Genomic DNA, 17,577 nt, shown 5'->3' with positions numbered 1-17,577 from the left:
TCACAATTAAATTTACCCTCAAAAAAGAGGCAAAGAAAAAAAGAGGGCTGGCTGTATTTCTAAGTTCAGGTTTGTGTGACTGTGCTTTTCCTCCTCCTTCCCTCCAGCGATCTGTTTTTCATTTGTCTGTCTGCTTCCTGGGTGCTATTACAATGGCAACAACGACAAATGCGCATCGTCTTGTAAACATAACTACAGAAACTTCATATACAACACGCGGAGCGATGCAACGTAGCGGAGACACGTGCAACATCCCACTTTAAATGACAGGGCCCTGGAGACAAGTTGGGGTTTGGGTTTTTTTTTCCATAGCAGATGCAATAAATCAAATTGTTCACAGAAAAGCTGTCTCAGTATCAAGAGGTTTCTTCCATGTCAGTCGTGACATACCTGCAGCATCTACAAATCCCAACAGAGCAAAGCGGGGAAGGAAAATTGGCAAGAGCTGTGTGCTACTTTCTTCCATTGCGAAACACAAGTAACAGGGGGGGGGGGGGGGGAAAAAGTCTTTTTCTGTTGGAAACAGGTGCCAAAATCTGGCTAGAAGTGGGTTTTTTCTTCTGTGCTGTTTATTCAGATTGTTTTCACAGCAGAACAAAAGCTTATCTGGAAGTTTCTTAATGCCTTTCCAGCAGTCCATACCAAGAGCTCCTGCACAATGGTATGCAAAGTAGTACACAGCCCTGCACCGAGCAGCCATCAACCCCCATCAGGGATCACAGCCAGCGAAGTTCATGAACCCTGGTGCCTACTGCTGCAGGGGGGATTGGTTTGGGGCTTTTTTTTTCCCCCTCTGCCAGCAAAACCACGTTTCCCTACAACATCTTTTATTGTAGGCGGGTAAGCCCCATAATACAGGAGAGATATATGAAGACAAGAGTTATCTCTGCTCTTCCCTCAACTTCTGCATCCACTATAACTCAGAGGAAGGAAAAAAAACCCAGAAAGACTTGTTTTCCTACTCCTGATTTCCTTATCTTCCTTCCGTTGCAGCAACTGACACTGTGATAACAGCAAGGATTCACATTCATAATCTGAAAGGCAGCTTAAAGAAGTCAAGAACATGCAAATGTACCCCTACTAAAAAAAAGAAAAGAAGGAATTTTAAAACATTCCTGCTGAATGGCCTTCTTCAATAGCAGTGCTTCGTAGCAAATGCTATTCAAAACCCCCCACCAAGCCACCACAGGGCCACCTTTCAGCTTTGCCATCATGGGAATCTACACACTGTCCTTAGGGAGCCTTCCCCTAAAGCTTGTTTTCCTGATTTACCCAAGCATATAGAAGTAACAAAAATCAGGCCTTCAGCTTATTTTATGAGTAAATCAGACCTTCTATCTCTATAAGAATACTGTAGGTTTCATCTTCACAGTAATTAAAGGGTTTTCAGAGAAATGGAAGCAGCCGGGAAAGGTAACGCCCTCTCTCAATAGTATTACTAAGAAACACTGCAGGACAATTCCTTTGCTATTTAAAGGTTTTCTCCCAAAAGAGACAAACCTTTTCTGGAAGGAGGTGAAAAATCGAATGGTTTGCTTCTGTTAAGGTTCATGTGAATGGGGACAAGATCAAGTATAATAAAGGCAGTGCAAAGGTAGGTTGAAGAAATTCCCCAAAAGAGAAGATTGGATCTTACCTCTCTCCCATCCCTACCCTGTCAAAACTAAGCACAGTACTTGGCTTTGAGGAAACGGACACTGGAAACAATTAACCAGCTTTTCTGTTCCTTACTATACTATGAAACCACACAACAAATGGACTTCACGCCTTCGTGCAGGCTACATCGGAGAAAATTCCTTCTTCTCTACCATGCCAAGTTCCAGGCCTAAACTATTTTGATGATGGCGATGCACCATGCTGAAGACACAGGTATTTCATTCTCCTGCAATGCATTACGTGGTTTTCACAGATTCCTATAAACTAGCAGAGACTACAGCTACTGGCTGCCCTAGCACGTCATAGTAACACCGACTTCAGTGCTGTGCAAGTGTAACATAAATAAAATCCCTGTGGCAAATTCCCTCCCTCCCAAAGCCATTTTCTTATGAAAGAACAGGAATTACAACTGGCCACTGGACAATGAAATACCATACCAGAAAAAGAAGGAGGGCAGGTTAAAAAAAAAATAAAAAAAATCAAAGATAATATTGCAACATGAATGAAGGAATATATTAAATTCTTCTTGCCTCAGAGGATGTACTCCCCTCTACTCTTTACTTCTTTTTCTTTCTTTCCTGAACACAACGAGGACAAAACCTACAGGGAAAAAGAGGCAGCGATTAGTTCCGGAAGTTAACAACACATAGCCCAAGAACTTTTTTTATTATTTGGGAACAAGTCGGTGAGAGGGTGATTTAGAAGCAGCCAGTTTAAGTAACTGCAACAATTTTCATGACATGCAGGAAGCCTGGGCAAATAGGAAAGGAACTGTATCAACTCGGGTGGGCAGAAGTGACAGATAGCAGCACTAGAAGGCTCCCAGGGCTCAGCAGACCCTCACAGCTGTGATTCACCTTATCTCATTCACCTAGAAGTTATTCCAAGTACCTTCTCCAAGTTTGTCACACAAGCTTCCTCTACAGGCAAAAGAAAAAAAGATACCTTCCTCTAATTCATTCCTACCTCTCCCTCCACTGACTGCAGTTCACTTTCACTTAAGCCTGTTTCTGAGAGGGTTAATTAGACGAGAGCAGTCCATTAAACAGAAAGTCAGTCTTGTGAATCACGAGCCTGTGATTCTTTCCACGATGAGCACATATATAAGCAAAACCCAGAGCAGTCTTCAAACTTTGCTTCCAGAAGTGAAAAAAAATAAATACACCTCTCTTCTCAATTTTAACCACAGCCACAACTACGCGACAATACAGCAAACCTGAGATGTAATACGTACATGTTTACACAAGCCTCACGTCAAAAACTGCTCTTTATCATGCAATTCTGCATACGCCCGGGTCCTTGTTTCGCTCCCACCAAAATCTAAGACTCCTGTGGAAGTAGACTTTAGGAAGAAGGTTCCCCTTCTACCTTCTACTTTCACACAAATACAATCCCAAACCACAGAGGATGCAAACCCTCTGATGACAACAGCAAAGCTCCTCTGTCAGGAAGGGTCACAACAGGGTTTTAATTCTTACTGTCATTCTTGTTGAGGTAAATTGTAGCTTGATAAAAATCAAAAAGCTGTATGCTGTCATACTTACCATTTCCCTTTTGGTTTGGTGGTGAGGTCCACACAAGCAAAGTGGAACCATTCAATCGGGCACTGCAAAACAGAAAGGAAAAACCCACAAAGGAGACGCTTAGCGTTTCAGAAATGTTCATTTTGTATGATCTAATTGAGCCAGTATCCCCCTCCTCGGATTTCACAGTGTTGTGATGTAGCGAACATCTGAAAATAAATCATCTCCAGCGCTTACATCTGGGTTGTCACAGCCGATCATTTCTCCATAGGACACCTGGTGACACAAGCAGTAGGTAGGTTCGTTGGGGTCCACTGGCATGTCGAGGACATCTGAGGGATGCACCGACAGGATGGTATCAGCAAACTCAGATCTGTGGACAGGGACAGATTGAGGATAAAACGCTTTTCAGCTGTGGGCAACACCATGTTTCCAAGATCTAAATCCCACTTGGGAAAATTAGTTTTTAACACCACCTTCCCTAAAACACACTGACCCTACTTCAGAGTTTAGATTACATTATCACATATTATCCAATAATTAAAATCATAATGTAGGTTTGATCAAACGCAAAACATGAGCTTGACTATAAAGGATTAAGAGAAAGATTTGTAGATGCCTGACTACAGTAACAAAATTAACATACGGATCACTTCTGCTTGCGGACAGAAGAATCTGATTTTTTTTTCCCCCCGATCAGTTTGAATATATATATTCTTTTCTCCTCATCAGGTATGAGTGAACCCCTTTGCTCTGACAGGAATGTATTAAGTTGACATGTCAGTAACGCTCAGTGGAAACTATTTTTTTATTCCTGCCCCTCCATTTAGCCAACTGAAAAATTAGAATTAACAGGGCTCTGCTAATATAAATCATATTACAGAGATGGGACATGCCTTCTTCCTTGCTTCACACAACCAAATTAGATTACTCAAGACTATTTAGGACGTGATTGTTTGAAAACAACCCCCAGAATTCTCCAAGATGTCTAGTGCAACAATAAAACATCAGTTTTTGACTCAATGGGCAAGTGTTTCTTTTTACAATCAAGACCACAAGCCACTGCTAAAAATAGCCTCATGACAAAAATCACAGCTATTTTCTCCCAGCTTGCCAACAAGAAAGACGCTGATCTTGTCCTTCCAGACAGAGGGCATTCCAAGCATGCTGAGTTTCCACATGACAACCAAGGAGTTAATTAACAAAGCTGACTTGTCCTAAGCAGGACACTAATGAAATGGAGTAAGAGCAGAACACTCTAACACTGCTCACCATCCAGACACGAGTCATAAATAGGGTAACATGAGCTTGCGGAAAATTCATGAAGTGTCAAGCCAAAGTCACCAGGGCTGTGCCTGGGTATGCCTTACCCTCCTTTGAGTTTCTTTTTCTTTGGTGTATCTTCTTCGGATGTTCGCCTGCCTCGACCGCGAGAGCCTCTTTTGTCTTTCTGACTTCGTCCCTCTATAAAGGAAAAATCCCCCCCTCGTTTTAACCTATTTGAATACCAGAAACATCCCCAGATGTTTTTCTTTTCATGCATTTATTGTTTTGAAATCCTTCTTTCATCTGTAATGGAATATGAATGCTGATTCTGAAATACATTTTTATGCCACAAACATGCCAAATTGGCAAGTAGGACGAGCACAAGAGCACCAAACTCTTGTTTTTGCAGTTTTAGCAATTAAATCGTTGCAGTACAACGTTAGCCCATATTGTTGCACAAGATATAAATAGCATCGTATTTGATTAGACATGCCCTAATTATTTTTTTTTAAATCTCAGTATATTTTTAAACACTCAGCCAGTTAATCAGTTACTCAATAACTCTTATCTCCACATCCCTGATCTTTCCCCTTATTTCACAGTTCAAAGGCATAAAGCTGTGCTGCTGTTAACCATGCTCAAATTTCACTGTAACCACACGAGATTTCCAGTACACATGACAGAAACTGGTACCTTCCTTTAACTCCTAATTTTTCCTGCTGTTCTCAGCTTGATTAGTATTCACATTCTGGTAAAGGAAGGAAAATAGACAAATCTCTCCCCAAAAAGATCTTAGAACTTAGTAACAGATTAAGCCTGAAACTAAGACTGTGCCTTTCTGCTTAGATATGCTCAGTGCCGGAAAAGGCTGTCAAACACGTAAAATTTACGCACTTTTCAGGCTTCGAGATCCAGGGTTTTCAAAGTCACTGCCTTCCAGTTTATCTTTCAGATCTGCTTCAAACCGCGCCAAGTCTGCATCCAGCCGGCGGATATGCTTATCCACCTGCACAGAAGAGGAAACCACAAACTGAATTAAAAAAAAGAGAGAAAATATCCCCAAAAGAAAACAGGAAAGTCTAATAACTTAGCCGTTATCAGCATGAACAGGAGTATACTACTTCAGAGCAAGGCGTGAAAGGGGTACCAAACTGGGAAAAGGGAAACGGTACACACAAAGGGAATTAAGGTGGAGAGAAAAAGAAAATAGGCAAAAGCAAGAGGACCCAATCCCTCTGCAGACAAAGAGAAAGGAAGGAAAAGGGAGGTGGCATAAAGGAGAGTCAAAGCAACTCAGACTAATGGTTTGCAGAACAAAACAAGACGATGAGAGATATCAAAAATAATTGCTTTTTCCCTGCAATTTTCAAAATACATTATTCAACTATTGCCCATGAATTGCGTTGACTAGATCAGTCTCATATTCCACTAGCACGCTATTCGAAGAAATTTAGTAATAAATACAGGTTGCTGCTGACTATCTCCAACATCAAGTCAATACATGGCAAGTAATTTGGATGTTTTAAGCCTGGATGTTTTAAGTCACCACCCCCAAACTGCGTTGCTGCAATACCTAGTCCTCAAATTAGTTATCTAGGACACTTTTCAATTCCCATGAAATAATTTTCTTTTCTGCAGTATTTGATGGCAATAAAACGTTCTTTGATTAGGGGGCTGGAAGATCTTTCTTATGAGGAAAGGCTGAGGGACTTGGGTCTTTTTAGTCTGGAGAAGAGAAGATTGAGGGGGGATCTTATCAACGCTTATAAATACTTCAGGGGTGGGTGCCAGGAGGGTGGGGCCAGTCTTTTTTCAGTGGTGCCCAGTGACAGGATGAGAGGTAACGGGCACAAACTTCATCATAGGAAGCTCCATCTCAACATGAGGAGGAGCTTCTTTCCTTTGAGGGTGGCAGAGCACTGGAACAGGCTGCCCAGAGAAGTTGTGGAGTCTCCTTCTCTGGAGATATTCAGAACTCGCCTGGACGCATTCCTGTGCGACCTGCTCTGGGTGAGCCTGCTCTGGCGGGGGGGTTGGACTGGATGATCTCCAGAGGTCCCTTCCAACCTCTGTAATTCTGTACTGCAGCTGCAGATGTAGCAGAACCCAAAGCAGCTCTAGAAGCTGGACAAAATACACTAAGCACAGACAAAATGATTCCCCTCGCCCAGGTTTTACCTAGGGGATAAAATACACAGAGGTAAGAATTATTCAAGGGACGGCTAAATGGACACCCGACTAGGGGCAGAAGAAGAAAAAAGTGGAAAATGTTTCTTAAGAAATAAAATTTTCCCACCAGGCCGATCGAGGGAAGTTTGGTGTCCAATATACAACCAGAATGGTGGAGCTGACAGGTCTGCTTTCTTTTGTCGCTTGGAAACCAAGGTAATTGAGCAGATTTCCTTCCATTCTTCCAGAATACAGTATTGAAGTTGACTTAAAAAATGTTGCTGACGACTTAAGACCAGCCCTAAATAAATTACTGAGTGACAGGGGAGCTGCTGGGGAGGAGGGAGCGGGGTAAATTTGCTGGTATTATTACACAGCAGACAGGTATTACCGATCAAGCAATCTCCAAGTGGGATTTAACTCTTCACCAGAAGAGAGGCCTACTTGACACAAAACCTGGTAACTCAAGAGGAGGCTTTTTGGGGATGGCAACAGTGAGAAAAATAAGCTTGACAACTAATAATTTGTTTCAGGAAGATATTTAAGCAAAAACATAAATATGTCAGGGAAAATGGACGCTGTGGAAGTGTCTTCCACGTCCACCAGCAGCCCCATTCCAGAGTACGACCGTTTTTACAAAAGTCTCACCATCTCGTACGTCTGCATGGCCAGCTGGACTTTATCATCGCTGTACTCTTTACATTTGCCGTAGGCACCCTGGATTTTCTTCAGGTGTTCCACTCGCTCCTCAGGTAACATGTTCTTCACAGATTCAATGTATTCTGCTGCAAGACTGTCGATTTCTGCTTTCTTATCTGAAAGGCAAAGTATATACACATGAGAAAGCTGTCTGCCAAAGCAAGTATTCTTTTCTTCTACCTCTTTATGGTATTTAGAAGACCCCTCGTGACAGTTTTTGGACTTTGCCTGATTCCTTAATGTATTTACCTTTTTTAAAAAAAAAAAAGAAAGGAATTTAAAGGAATTAACTCTTCAACACTTGCAGTGTGATTCTAATTTCTCAAGTGTTTTACAGTTAATTCAGAGGAGGCACTCACAGTTAAGATCAGAAACTGAACCCATGGGTTCACAAATGTCAACCTCTCTTCCCACACACAGAACGTTATATTTGCTGCGCAGCCATTTACCCTTCTAACGGTTCAAACTGAAAATCATTAATGTTCAACCAGATACCGACACAAACCTCAAAAGAGAAAAAAAATTGGTATTGCAAGGCACACAGCAGTCTACAACTCAGCGCATGTGGAAATAGGTGCAAGTAAGGCCATCTAAGGGGCCACTGGGTACAGCAATGACACAGCTACAAATTAACACGCAACTGCTGAAAAAAAAATCCAGTCCTGTAAGCTGTTACCCTCACAGAAAAGAAACAAATGCTGCACAGCACTCGGGTGGAGAAAAGGAAAAGCGGCAGAGGGGAGACACGTCCTCTAAAGCCACAGCGTCTCCACAGGGCTCTTCGCGACCTTCAGGTCGAGGCTGGCTCTCCATCAGACTTCGCTTACCGAAATACCTGAACACACCTTCTGTTCTCTGATCCAACTCCCGCATCAGCTGGAAGTTCCGCTGCAGCTCGCAAGGCAGGTTTTCGATACCTGGAACATAAAGACCAAGAAATATTACGGCCTGTTCTCCTCATAACAGCCATCCCTCCTTCGACACCTAACACTGAACCACCTCAGCCGAGGGACAAGCCCCACCGCCTCACGGGGCCGGCAGTTGGATTACCCGCAGCCACGCTAAACGTCTGCAGGCGGAGAGATGCGGCAGCGGCGTGGGGGCCCCTGTTGTTGCCTAGAAGTGCTCTGAGAGGGAGGCCCGGGCGAGGGGAGGCCCGGGCGAGGGGAGGCCCGGGCGAGGGGAGGCCCGGGCGAGGGGAGGCCCGCACCTGAAGGCGCCCTTCACTTCGCCTACCGCCAACTGCCCGTTTACATCGGGGAGCTGATGTAGACGCACGCAGGCCTCGCTGGGACGGACGCTGATCCAGCAGCCGCCTCACTCCCGCTGTTTATTAGCGAGCCAGTCGCGCACAGCGTGAGAGGAACCGAGCGGCGCCACCGCCGCCCGGGCCGTGAGGGCCGGAGCCGCCTGCCGGGAGCGCAGACCCCCGCGCCCCTCCGTGCCCGGGGCGGCCGACGTGTGACACGCCACGCAGGGCAGCGGCCGCGTGTGACAGCCCCGGGGGGGAGCAGGGCAGCGGGGCAGGCGGGAGGCGCGCAGCCCGCCATCGCCTTCCCGGCCCGCTCCCCGTCGCGCAGCGATGACGCACGGCGGCGGCGGCTGATGACGCGGCACGGCTCCGCCCCCCCCGCCCAGCCCGTGGCGCAGTTCTAATTCCCGCGCCGCCGCCCCCGCCCCGGCCGCCGCCGCCGCCGCGCGCCCCCCGCCTCCGCCGCGCCTCCCCCCCCCCGCCCGCGCGGGGCCCCGCGCTCACTGTCCAGGTAGTGCTCCAGGTACATGGCGGTCGCCATCTTGCGACCCGCGCCCCGCCGCCGCCGCCGCCGCTTCCCGCCGCCTGCCGGGCCCGCATGACAAGGGCCGCGGCCCCGGCCTCATCCCATATTCATAGCCCGCCCAGCGCCCATTGGTCGCCGGGGACGCTCCTGCTGCATATTCATGAGGGGCAGGGCGGGCGGGGGGCGGTGCCGCCCTTCCCGCCTCACCGCCTCCCTGGAGGACCGCGGCGCCTCTGTGCTCTTGCGCCGCCTAGAGCGGCCCGCGGGCGCTCGCCGGGATTGGCCGGGCGGTGGCGGAAGGGGCGGGGCGGGCGGAGCGCGCGCGCTATGGCGGGCCGGCGCGGGGCGCTGATCGTGCTGGAAGGGGTGGACCGCGCCGGGAAGAGCACACAGGGCCGCCGGCTGGTGGAGGCACTGCGGGCCGCCGGCCACCGCGCCGACCTCCTCCGCTTCCCGGGTACGGGGCCTGCCGACGCCCGGAGGGAACCGGGGGGAGGGAGGAGGCCCGCCAGGCCGGGGGGCCCGGTGTGCCCCTTGGGGGAGGTGCGGGGGCGCCATCCGGGGGCTCTCGTGGCACGACCTCCCCCACCCGTGACAGACTGACCCCCCTACTCTCGGACAGACCGACCTCCTCCCAAGCCGTGACAGGCGGATAGATCCCTGTCCCCGGGTGGACCGACCTCTTCCCACCCGTGACAGACAGATAGATCCCCAGACGGACCGACCTCTTCCCACCCATGACAGACAGATAGACCCCAACCCCGGGTGGACCGACCTCTTCCCACCTGTGACAGACAGATAGACCCCCAACCCCGGGTGGACCGACCTCTTCCCACCCGTGACAGACAGGTAGACCCCCGTCCCTGGGTGAACCGACCTCTTCCCACCCGTCACAGACGGAGAGATCCCCAGACGGACCGACCTCTTCCCACCTGTGACAGACAGGTAGACCCCCAACCCCGGGTGGACCGACCTCTTCCCACCCGTGACAGACGGATAGATCCCCAGACGGACCGACCTCTTCCCACCCGTGACAGACGGATAGATCCCCAGACAGACCGACCTCTTCCCACCCGTGACAGACAGGTAGACCCCCAACCCCGGGTGGACCGACCTCTTCCCACCCGTGACAGACAGATAGACCCCCAACCCGGGGTGGACCAACCACTTCCCACCCGTGACAGACAGACAGACCGACCGACCACCCTGGACGGGCTGACCTCTGCCCACCCGTGACAGATTGACCCCTGTCTGCACATGGATCGAGCTGCTCCTGCCAGTGACAAACAGATGTACCCCCACCCCCGGATGGACTGACCTCGTCCCACCTGTGACAGACAGATAGACACCCACCCTGGACAGACCAACTTCCTCCCACCCGTGATAGGCAGATAAACCCTGGCCCTGGACAGACCGACCTTGTCCCACCCGTGACAGACAGATAAACCCTGGCCCTGGACAGACTGACGTCCTCCCACCCGTGACAGGCAGATAGACCCCCAGACTGACATGCCCCCCCCCAGGACAGATGGACACCCCTTTGGCAAGAGCAGCTCAGGACAGCGTTTGCTCCTTCTCCCCCTCTTTCCTACAGAGAGAACAACGGAGATCGGGCGGCTGATCAGCTCCTACCTGGTGAAGGAGAAGAACCTGGAGGACCACACCGTTCACCTGCTCTTCTCTGCTAACCGCTGGGAACACGTGTAAAGATAATGTTTGTTAAGTTGTAAAAGAAAAACGCATGGTGTTGAATCCTCCCCGGGGTTTTAGCTTGCAGTAGGTCTAGTAGGTGTAAGAGTACGATCCTGTTTAGCAAGGAAAATCTGGCTGGAAGCAATGTCTCAAGGTCTCTTTGGATTTAATCTTAGACCAAATCCCACAGTTTGCTTTTTTTGAAATCATTAGGTGTGATATTTGCAATCCCTGTGCCATATTAGATTCAAGAACCAGGGAGCTGACACTGTACCAGCCTAGACTCTGAATTTGCTTTCTTTCCTGAATGAAGAGACCTTGTTTTGCAAGGAAGTCCATGCGAGTGACAGAGTGGTTAAGGAATCTTCTCCAAACTTCCCCTCTAGCCGAAGGCTGCATTCAGCCCTAAGTGGCTGTCCTTGCTTTTGGCCCCGGAGTCTTCGTGTGTGGAGCTAGGGAAATTGGTGTCGGCTGTTGTTTTTACCTGGAAATCTATATTGCAAAATGTTTTCATTTAAAAAAAAAGAAAAGCTTTGCTGATTCTGCTGTAGTGGCGGTGCCAAGCAAACTGGGAAAGCGTAACGCAGATGAGTGAGCTGTAGTAAGAATGTCATTGCCATGAATAAAGGACATTTTGACTGAGGCAGAGTTTATCACAAATCTACAGCATCACTTAAAAGGGAAGAGGACTAAACTGGTCATGTCTGAATATAGTTCAGCTGTGATCTTGCCTGTAGGCTGTGGAGCTGCCTAGAACAGTGCCCTGCGCTGGGGCACCCTGAGCTTCAGTGTCTTGAGAGGGTATTTGCTTCATGCCTCTTAGAGGACAGAATACAAATAGCTATTTATCCGTGATCAGCATCACAGATAACCCTGACACTGCTAGTGATCACTATTAATGATGATGTACGTTAACAGAGAAGCACTGGTCTCATGAGCTGTCTTTTAGATGAACTCCTTTCATTGTATCACTATAAAGGAGTGTAACGCTTTTTTTTTTTTTTTTTTTTTTTTCTCCCATGTGGTTTTCAGACCGGTGATGAAAGAGAAACTACACCAAGGGATCACGCTTGTGGTTGACAGATACGCCTTTTCTGGAGTGGCCTTCACAAGTGCCAAAGAGGTGAGTAAGACTTACAGTAGCCCCTGCCCCTCTCTGTATTTGGGGAAGCAGCTCCAGTTAGAGGCGTGATACAGACGTCAGCGTGCATGGCCGAGGCTCCAGAGGACTGGGGAAACGTGGATTGAAATTGAGGGATGGAAGTTTCAGCTCGGGTATTGACATGGTCTGTTTGCCTGGGTCTGCCCCTTCCCCAGAAAGAGCAGAGAAGCTCATTCGGTTACTTCCTGTAAATCTGGACAGACTCCTGGCTGTTGGGAAGCTGGCCTGTTTGACTCTGGAGATTGAGTATGCCAGTTTATTTGAGATTCTTCACGCTTGCTCTGGCTGCTGGCCTATAAATTTGCAAAGAATAACAGAACCACATACGTTGAAAGGGACCTGTGGAAGTCAGGAAGCCCAACCTCCTGCTCAAGAGTAGGTCTTACGTCAGGCAGGCTGCTCGGGGCCATATCCAGCCAAGGTTTGAGTATCTCCAGGGATGTAGATCCACAACCTTTCTGGGCTCTGCTTTCAGTGTTTGCTCACCCTCATGGTAAAAAGTATTCTCCTCATTTAGCCTGAACTTCTCAGATCCCCACTTGTGCCTTTTGGCCTCTCTCTGCTTTCAAGACAAGTCAGCTCTGTCAGCCTCCCTTTGGGTCATTCTGCACAGCTGTAAGATCCTCCTGAGTCTTGTGCTCATTCTTGTGCTCTGAGGAGGCTGTCCTGGAAGATCAACCAGTTCTCCTGGGCCTCTTTGCCTTCCACGTGAGTTTCCCGGGGCATACTGCTAAGAGGTCCCTAATAAACAGAGATCAGCTCTCCTGAAGTCCACGCCGGCAATTCCGTTTTTCTTGTTGACTCCTCTCCAGATTTTAAACCACTGTCTCATGTTTGCTGCAGCCAAGGCTGCCCTTGACCTTCACATCTTCGACCAGTTCTTTCTGGCTTGTGAGTGAGAAATCCAGCAGGGCACCTCCCCTCGCTGGTTTATCGATCGCTGTGTCAAGAAGTTCTTCAGCACGCTCCAGAAACTTGGATCGCTTGTGCCCAGCAGATAGGCAAGTGGTTGAGATCCTCCGTGAGTACCAGGACCTGCAATTGTGATCCTCCTTCCTGCTGTCTCAAGAAGGTTCCTCAACATCCTCTCTTCAAGCAGGCAGTCTGTAGCAGGCCCCACCCCAACATCACCCGTGTTTCTCTGCCGCAGTTGTGCTGCTTTCAGGTGAGCCTCCATTACCATAGCACCCCCCAGACATTTCCTCCTGGTATCCCATCTTCAGTTCTTTACAGATTGCAAACCTTCCCCTGACATACCTAGTTTAAAGCTCTCTTCACTGCCTTCGCAAGCCTGTTACCACAGATGCTCTTGTCCCACTTCGTTAGATGGATCCCATTCCTGCTTAGTAGCTATTGATCCTCAAAGAGCATCTTGTGGTCGAAGCCTTGCCTGCAACACGAGCTGTACAGCTCAGAATTGACCTACATTCATTCCTGCCCAAGCCTTTCCCCTCTTCCTGGAAGGACTGAGGAGATCCTGGCCCCCTGTGCCCTGCACCCTCACCTCCAGAGCCCTGCAGTCACTCTTGATACATTTAAGATCACCCTGATAGCATCACTGGTGCCCATGTGGATGAGCAGTAAGTGGACAAGCCTCAGTTTTCTCTCCACAACATTGTGGATTCACGTGTCCTGATGGAAGTCTTCAAATCCGTCAACAGGATCTGAAAGTTGGAAAGCTTTGTCTCTTGTGTCTGGGCTGAAATTCCTGGGTAGGGTGAGAAAGCGTAGGGTAGGTATTTGAAAAGGAGTCTCCATGGGCCCAGAAAGATCCACACTAAAGCTGTGTGGTGTTTGTATTTGGGAGCAGCTTTCTTTTGGACTGATCACAGTTTTGGACTGGTAACAGCTGTATGGAGACTCAGAATATGACTCGATATTTAGCTCTGGGCTCTGCAGAAGAGATGTTAAAATCTTTAGCACTCTTTGACTTCAGTAAGCATGAGAGGTGCACAGCACCAAGCAAAATCTGTCCCCCACAATTACCAGGACTGAATTCCCACGTGATAAGCCGGGATATCTCCTTTCCAGTTTGTAGGCCTGCACTTACAGTGTTTTGGACTGCATTTTTTCTCTGGCTGTTCCTTCCCCACCTCCCTCTCCAGCTAACTGGCTTCTTTCCCTTCTTCACATTCCTTTCTTTCACTTCAAACTTGGTTGTCTTTGTTTCGGACAGAACTTCTGCCTGGAGTGGTGCAAACAGCCTGACATTGGACTCCCAAAGCCAGATCTGATTCTGTTTCTTCAGTTAAGCCCAGAGGAAGCAGCAGAACGAGGGAACTTTGGAAATGAACGTTACGAGAACAGCTCCTTCCAAAAGAAAGTTCTACAGTCCTTCCATCATCTGATGAAGGACAAGACATTAAACTGGAAGGTGAGGAAATAACCCTAACAGGCCTGTCACAGACCAGGGCTGGGGTCTCTCATAAGAGCTCCTGAATTGTGCCCATCATATCCCGGTGCTCCCCTTTCCTGCTTCTGGTCAGGGGGATGTGCTGGGAACCAGCTAAGGGCACTGTGGCCTGTGGCAGAGAGGATGCCTCCCTGTTCCAGGACACCCTATGGGGCCCCATTGGGGTGGGGGGGGAGGATGGTTGGTTGGCTTTGCAAAAGAGCATTCTGGCAATAATTCTCTTCCTTAAAGACAAACTGACAAACCTGGGTAAGAAGCAGTGGGACGCACCCATGCTCCTCCCTGCCTGTCTCCTTGGCATCCTGCATCTGGAATCCTTGGAGGTTTTTTTGGGCCCTGCTGCAGCTTGTGTCTCCCTTACTGATGATCACCTTCCTTCTCACATGGCCAATTTCCATCAGCATTTGCTGTCTTACTGCTCCCAGAAGTCTCTCCAAATACATGATCTTTGTTCCACGCTGCTGCATCACTTTTCCTTGTTCATCCCTTGGAGCGGTTTGCAGAGGGCTGCGCAGTCAGCAGCCTTATCCCAGAAGAGGAAGCATTCCCCATTGATCCTGTGTGTAGACCACCTAGGCTGAGGTTTTCCTATTTATCATTTCCAGCACCCTGTCAGTGCTTAGTCATGAGATAGAGGCAGCATTTTCTGTTTATTCTGTAGTTTTCAGGCAGACATAGGAGGACACAGATTATGGGTAAGCCTCCACCAGAAGATGGAGATGTACGCAGATTTGCCAAATGATCAGACTGCGTAAGGTAAACATAATCACAGCCTGTTTCAGGTAAACATGATTCTGTAAAAGTTCTTTTGTGTACTGTCAGAACCTGAAGGACCTAAACGTACAACAATCACCAAACTAGGATTTTTATTCTAGTAAAAGTTACGCTAGGAAATTGCTTTTCCTACATCATAATGACTGGAGAAACAGGCTGACAGAAAACGTGTACCATAGCTCAAAACCCCAAAAGAATTCATTTAATAAAAATAAGTACGCTGTCACAAGAGACAATATGGAATTCATGTATAGTTTGTAAACCCTGAATTTTTCCAGAGATTGCAGCAGTTGAACACATTTCTTTTATTACCTGTCTTTTGTTATTTTACTTATAGCCCTCGCTTGAAAGGATTTTTCACATGAAGTATCAGCAACACATCTGTTTAAAATACTCCAAAGTGCACAACTATCAAACAGATATATATAAATATCAGAATAGATGATTAAGAGATGACAGGTGTCCCTGAAACAAGCATGGAAATCCAGTTTCAGTGCACATTAAAGGTAAAATTAGCATTCCTGTCTCTTTGCCCCTTGGTATCGGACAGAATAACAGAGATTCTCACCAGAGAACCATTTAGTCCAAGGCATGAAGTGCAGCTTGGTACCATTGGTTACGCAAATAAATTGAGATCAGCAAGCTGCTTGGGGATATTGCGTGAGCAGAAAGGTGGGGTGCTGGCTGAGCTGTAATGAAAAGGCAACCACAGAATCACTACGGTTGGAAAAGACCTGTAAGATCGTCAAGTCCAACCATCAAGCATTTAATCAGGAAGTATATTATTTGTTGCATATCCTCAGAGCCTGCTCTTTCTCAGCAATGCTGTGGGCCAGTATTGCATAGGCCGCTGTGATAAACCTGCGCCTCTCTACTTCTTTTCATCAAATCCTTTCTTCACCTTGGTCACTCCTTCAACCACACAGGAGCAATGCTGCTATTTAAACGTCAGGCTGAGGAACACCCGCATCGTATAGCTTTACCACCTTCACTGACCTCAGCTTGCAGTATTTAAAAACAACCCCAACAAAGCTGAAACTGGACCATCATGTGATGGATTTTTAGAGGTTCCTACTATCATGGGTGGAATTTATTTTGAAGAACCACTGAAAGATCAATACGCTGATGTTTCTGGGGGACTACAGTACAGGATGAAGAACATTTGCCCGCCTTTGGGTCATATGCCCTAAATACTGTCAGCAAACATGCAGCAGCTTCTTCAGTTTCCCTTCATCCAGCCCCACATTTACTTCTTAAAGGTCTATTCCTAAATAAAATAGATTTTTCCAGTTCCATTCCAGAAATAGTGCACAGGAGGTGTAATTTGCTCCTTTCACTGTTTATGAATAGTAACAATATTGAGTAATGGGGGGAGCACGTATAACAGCAAGGTGAGTTTTTCTCATTTGGTGTTGGTAATTGAGGAACATGTTTCTGTATTTTTTTTGTCTTGGAAACAGACAATAGATGCTTCAAAGAGCATAGAAGACGTGCACAGAGAAATCAAGTCCGTCGCAGAGGAAACCATGCAGGAGGTTCAGAATAAACCTTTGGGAGAACTCTGGAAATAAAACTTTATACAGGTTGTTCTTTTAGACCTAAGGGAAAACTCACCTCTTGGATCTTCCTCGCTTGGGTGACTCCCCTACATCACCTTCTAGTAACTACAGCTTAGATTCCGTGTATTCTTCTGGGTCCAGCATGGTGCTGATGTCCTTGTGATTTTATCTGCTCCTCCCCTCCATCCTGCATAGTTCCTGCTGTATTTTATAAATGAACACGTGAGGAGCATGTAACAAATTCCTTATAAAAACCTCCCTATCTCAAGTAGGAGCTCTTGTTCTAGCCCCAGCGCTGTAGTGCAGATGTGGCTGTGGAGCCCAGGGCTGTCCCTGGACATGGACAGCAGCAACAGGCAGGCAACAGCCTTCCCAGTTTCAAGGAACTGCCATGTTTCTGATTCTTCTGCCTCTCTAGTAAATGCATCCCCTGAAAACAGTTTGTAGAGGACTTGCTAATAAATTATTCCTTTAAACATTTTGCACAGGGCATTTTTTTTTTCCAGTATGATCATTTATCTTCTAGAAGGATATATCGGAGGTGAAGGTGCTGCGGTTCAGGGACTAAATCCAGGGAGAGCGGTTTGCTAGAGCTGTGGAACGAAGGGAGAGATGAATTCAAGTCTGTTCCCCAGCTGTTCAGTGAGAATGATACAGAAACTGAATTGTTATGAGCCGGTAAGTCTGAAATAGATGTATTAGCTCATAGCAAGGCCTACTTTTGAGCCTCCGCTTGGCTCCTTCCCCTCTACCTCAAAAGCATACGTGGCAGAGACTCACCAAAAAAGCATGTCCTGTTGTGGAAGGGCTTACGCTGTTTTAGAAGCAGAGAGATGCTGTGCTGCTCAGCAGGGACAGCCTTCAAGTATTGTTCTGTTGCCCCACA

At 47.6% G+C, this 17,577-nt stretch overlaps 2 protein-coding genes across 5 annotated transcripts; one reads left to right on the top strand and one right to left on the bottom strand.

Annotated features, from left to right (window-relative positions):
- Positions 1–2,186: 2,186 nt before the first annotated feature.
- ING5 (inhibitor of growth family member 5) lies at positions 2,187–9,106 on the bottom strand. Of its 2 annotated transcripts, none has more exons than XM_059822585.1 (8): positions 9,070–9,106; positions 8,159–8,230; positions 7,263–7,429; positions 5,340–5,451; positions 4,550–4,643; positions 3,417–3,552; positions 3,201–3,262; positions 2,187–2,256 (listed from the first exon to the last, which is right to left on the bottom strand). In XM_059822585.1, exons 1-8 carry the CDS (start codon positions 9,104–9,106, stop codon positions 2,214–2,216), a joined length of 723 nt encoding a protein of 240 aa, XP_059678568.1. In that variant the 3' UTR covers positions 2,187–2,213. The 2 variants fall into 2 exon arrangements, with proteins under 2 accessions (XP_059678568.1, XP_059678569.1); XM_059822586.1 differs by lacking the exon at positions 9,070–9,106 and adding an exon at positions 8,524–8,575.
- A 312-nt stretch (positions 9,107–9,418) lies between these two features.
- DTYMK (deoxythymidylate kinase) lies at positions 9,419–17,152 on the top strand. Of its 3 annotated transcripts, none has more exons than XM_059822786.1 (5): positions 9,419–9,548; positions 10,686–10,794; positions 11,816–11,906; positions 14,194–14,319; positions 16,593–17,152. In XM_059822786.1, the coding sequence occupies exons 1-5, from the start codon at positions 9,419–9,421 to the stop codon at positions 16,701–16,703; spliced, it is 567 nt and encodes a 188-aa protein (XP_059678769.1). In that variant the 3' UTR covers positions 16,704–17,152. The 3 variants fall into 3 exon arrangements, with proteins under 3 accessions (XP_059678769.1, XP_059678768.1, XP_059678770.1); XM_059822785.1 differs by having other exon boundaries at positions 14,122–14,319; XM_059822787.1 differs by lacking the exon at positions 11,816–11,906 and having other exon boundaries at positions 10,686–10,756; positions 14,122–14,319.
- Positions 17,153–17,577: the final 425 nt, after the last annotated feature.

The sequence above is a fragment of the Gavia stellata genome, chromosome 11 (assembly GCF_030936135.1).
Source record: "Gavia stellata isolate bGavSte3 chromosome 11, bGavSte3.hap2, whole genome shotgun sequence".
NCBI lineage: Eukaryota > Metazoa > Chordata > Aves > Gaviiformes > Gaviidae > Gavia > Gavia stellata.
This window is presented reverse-complemented; position numbering and strand designations above follow the sequence as displayed.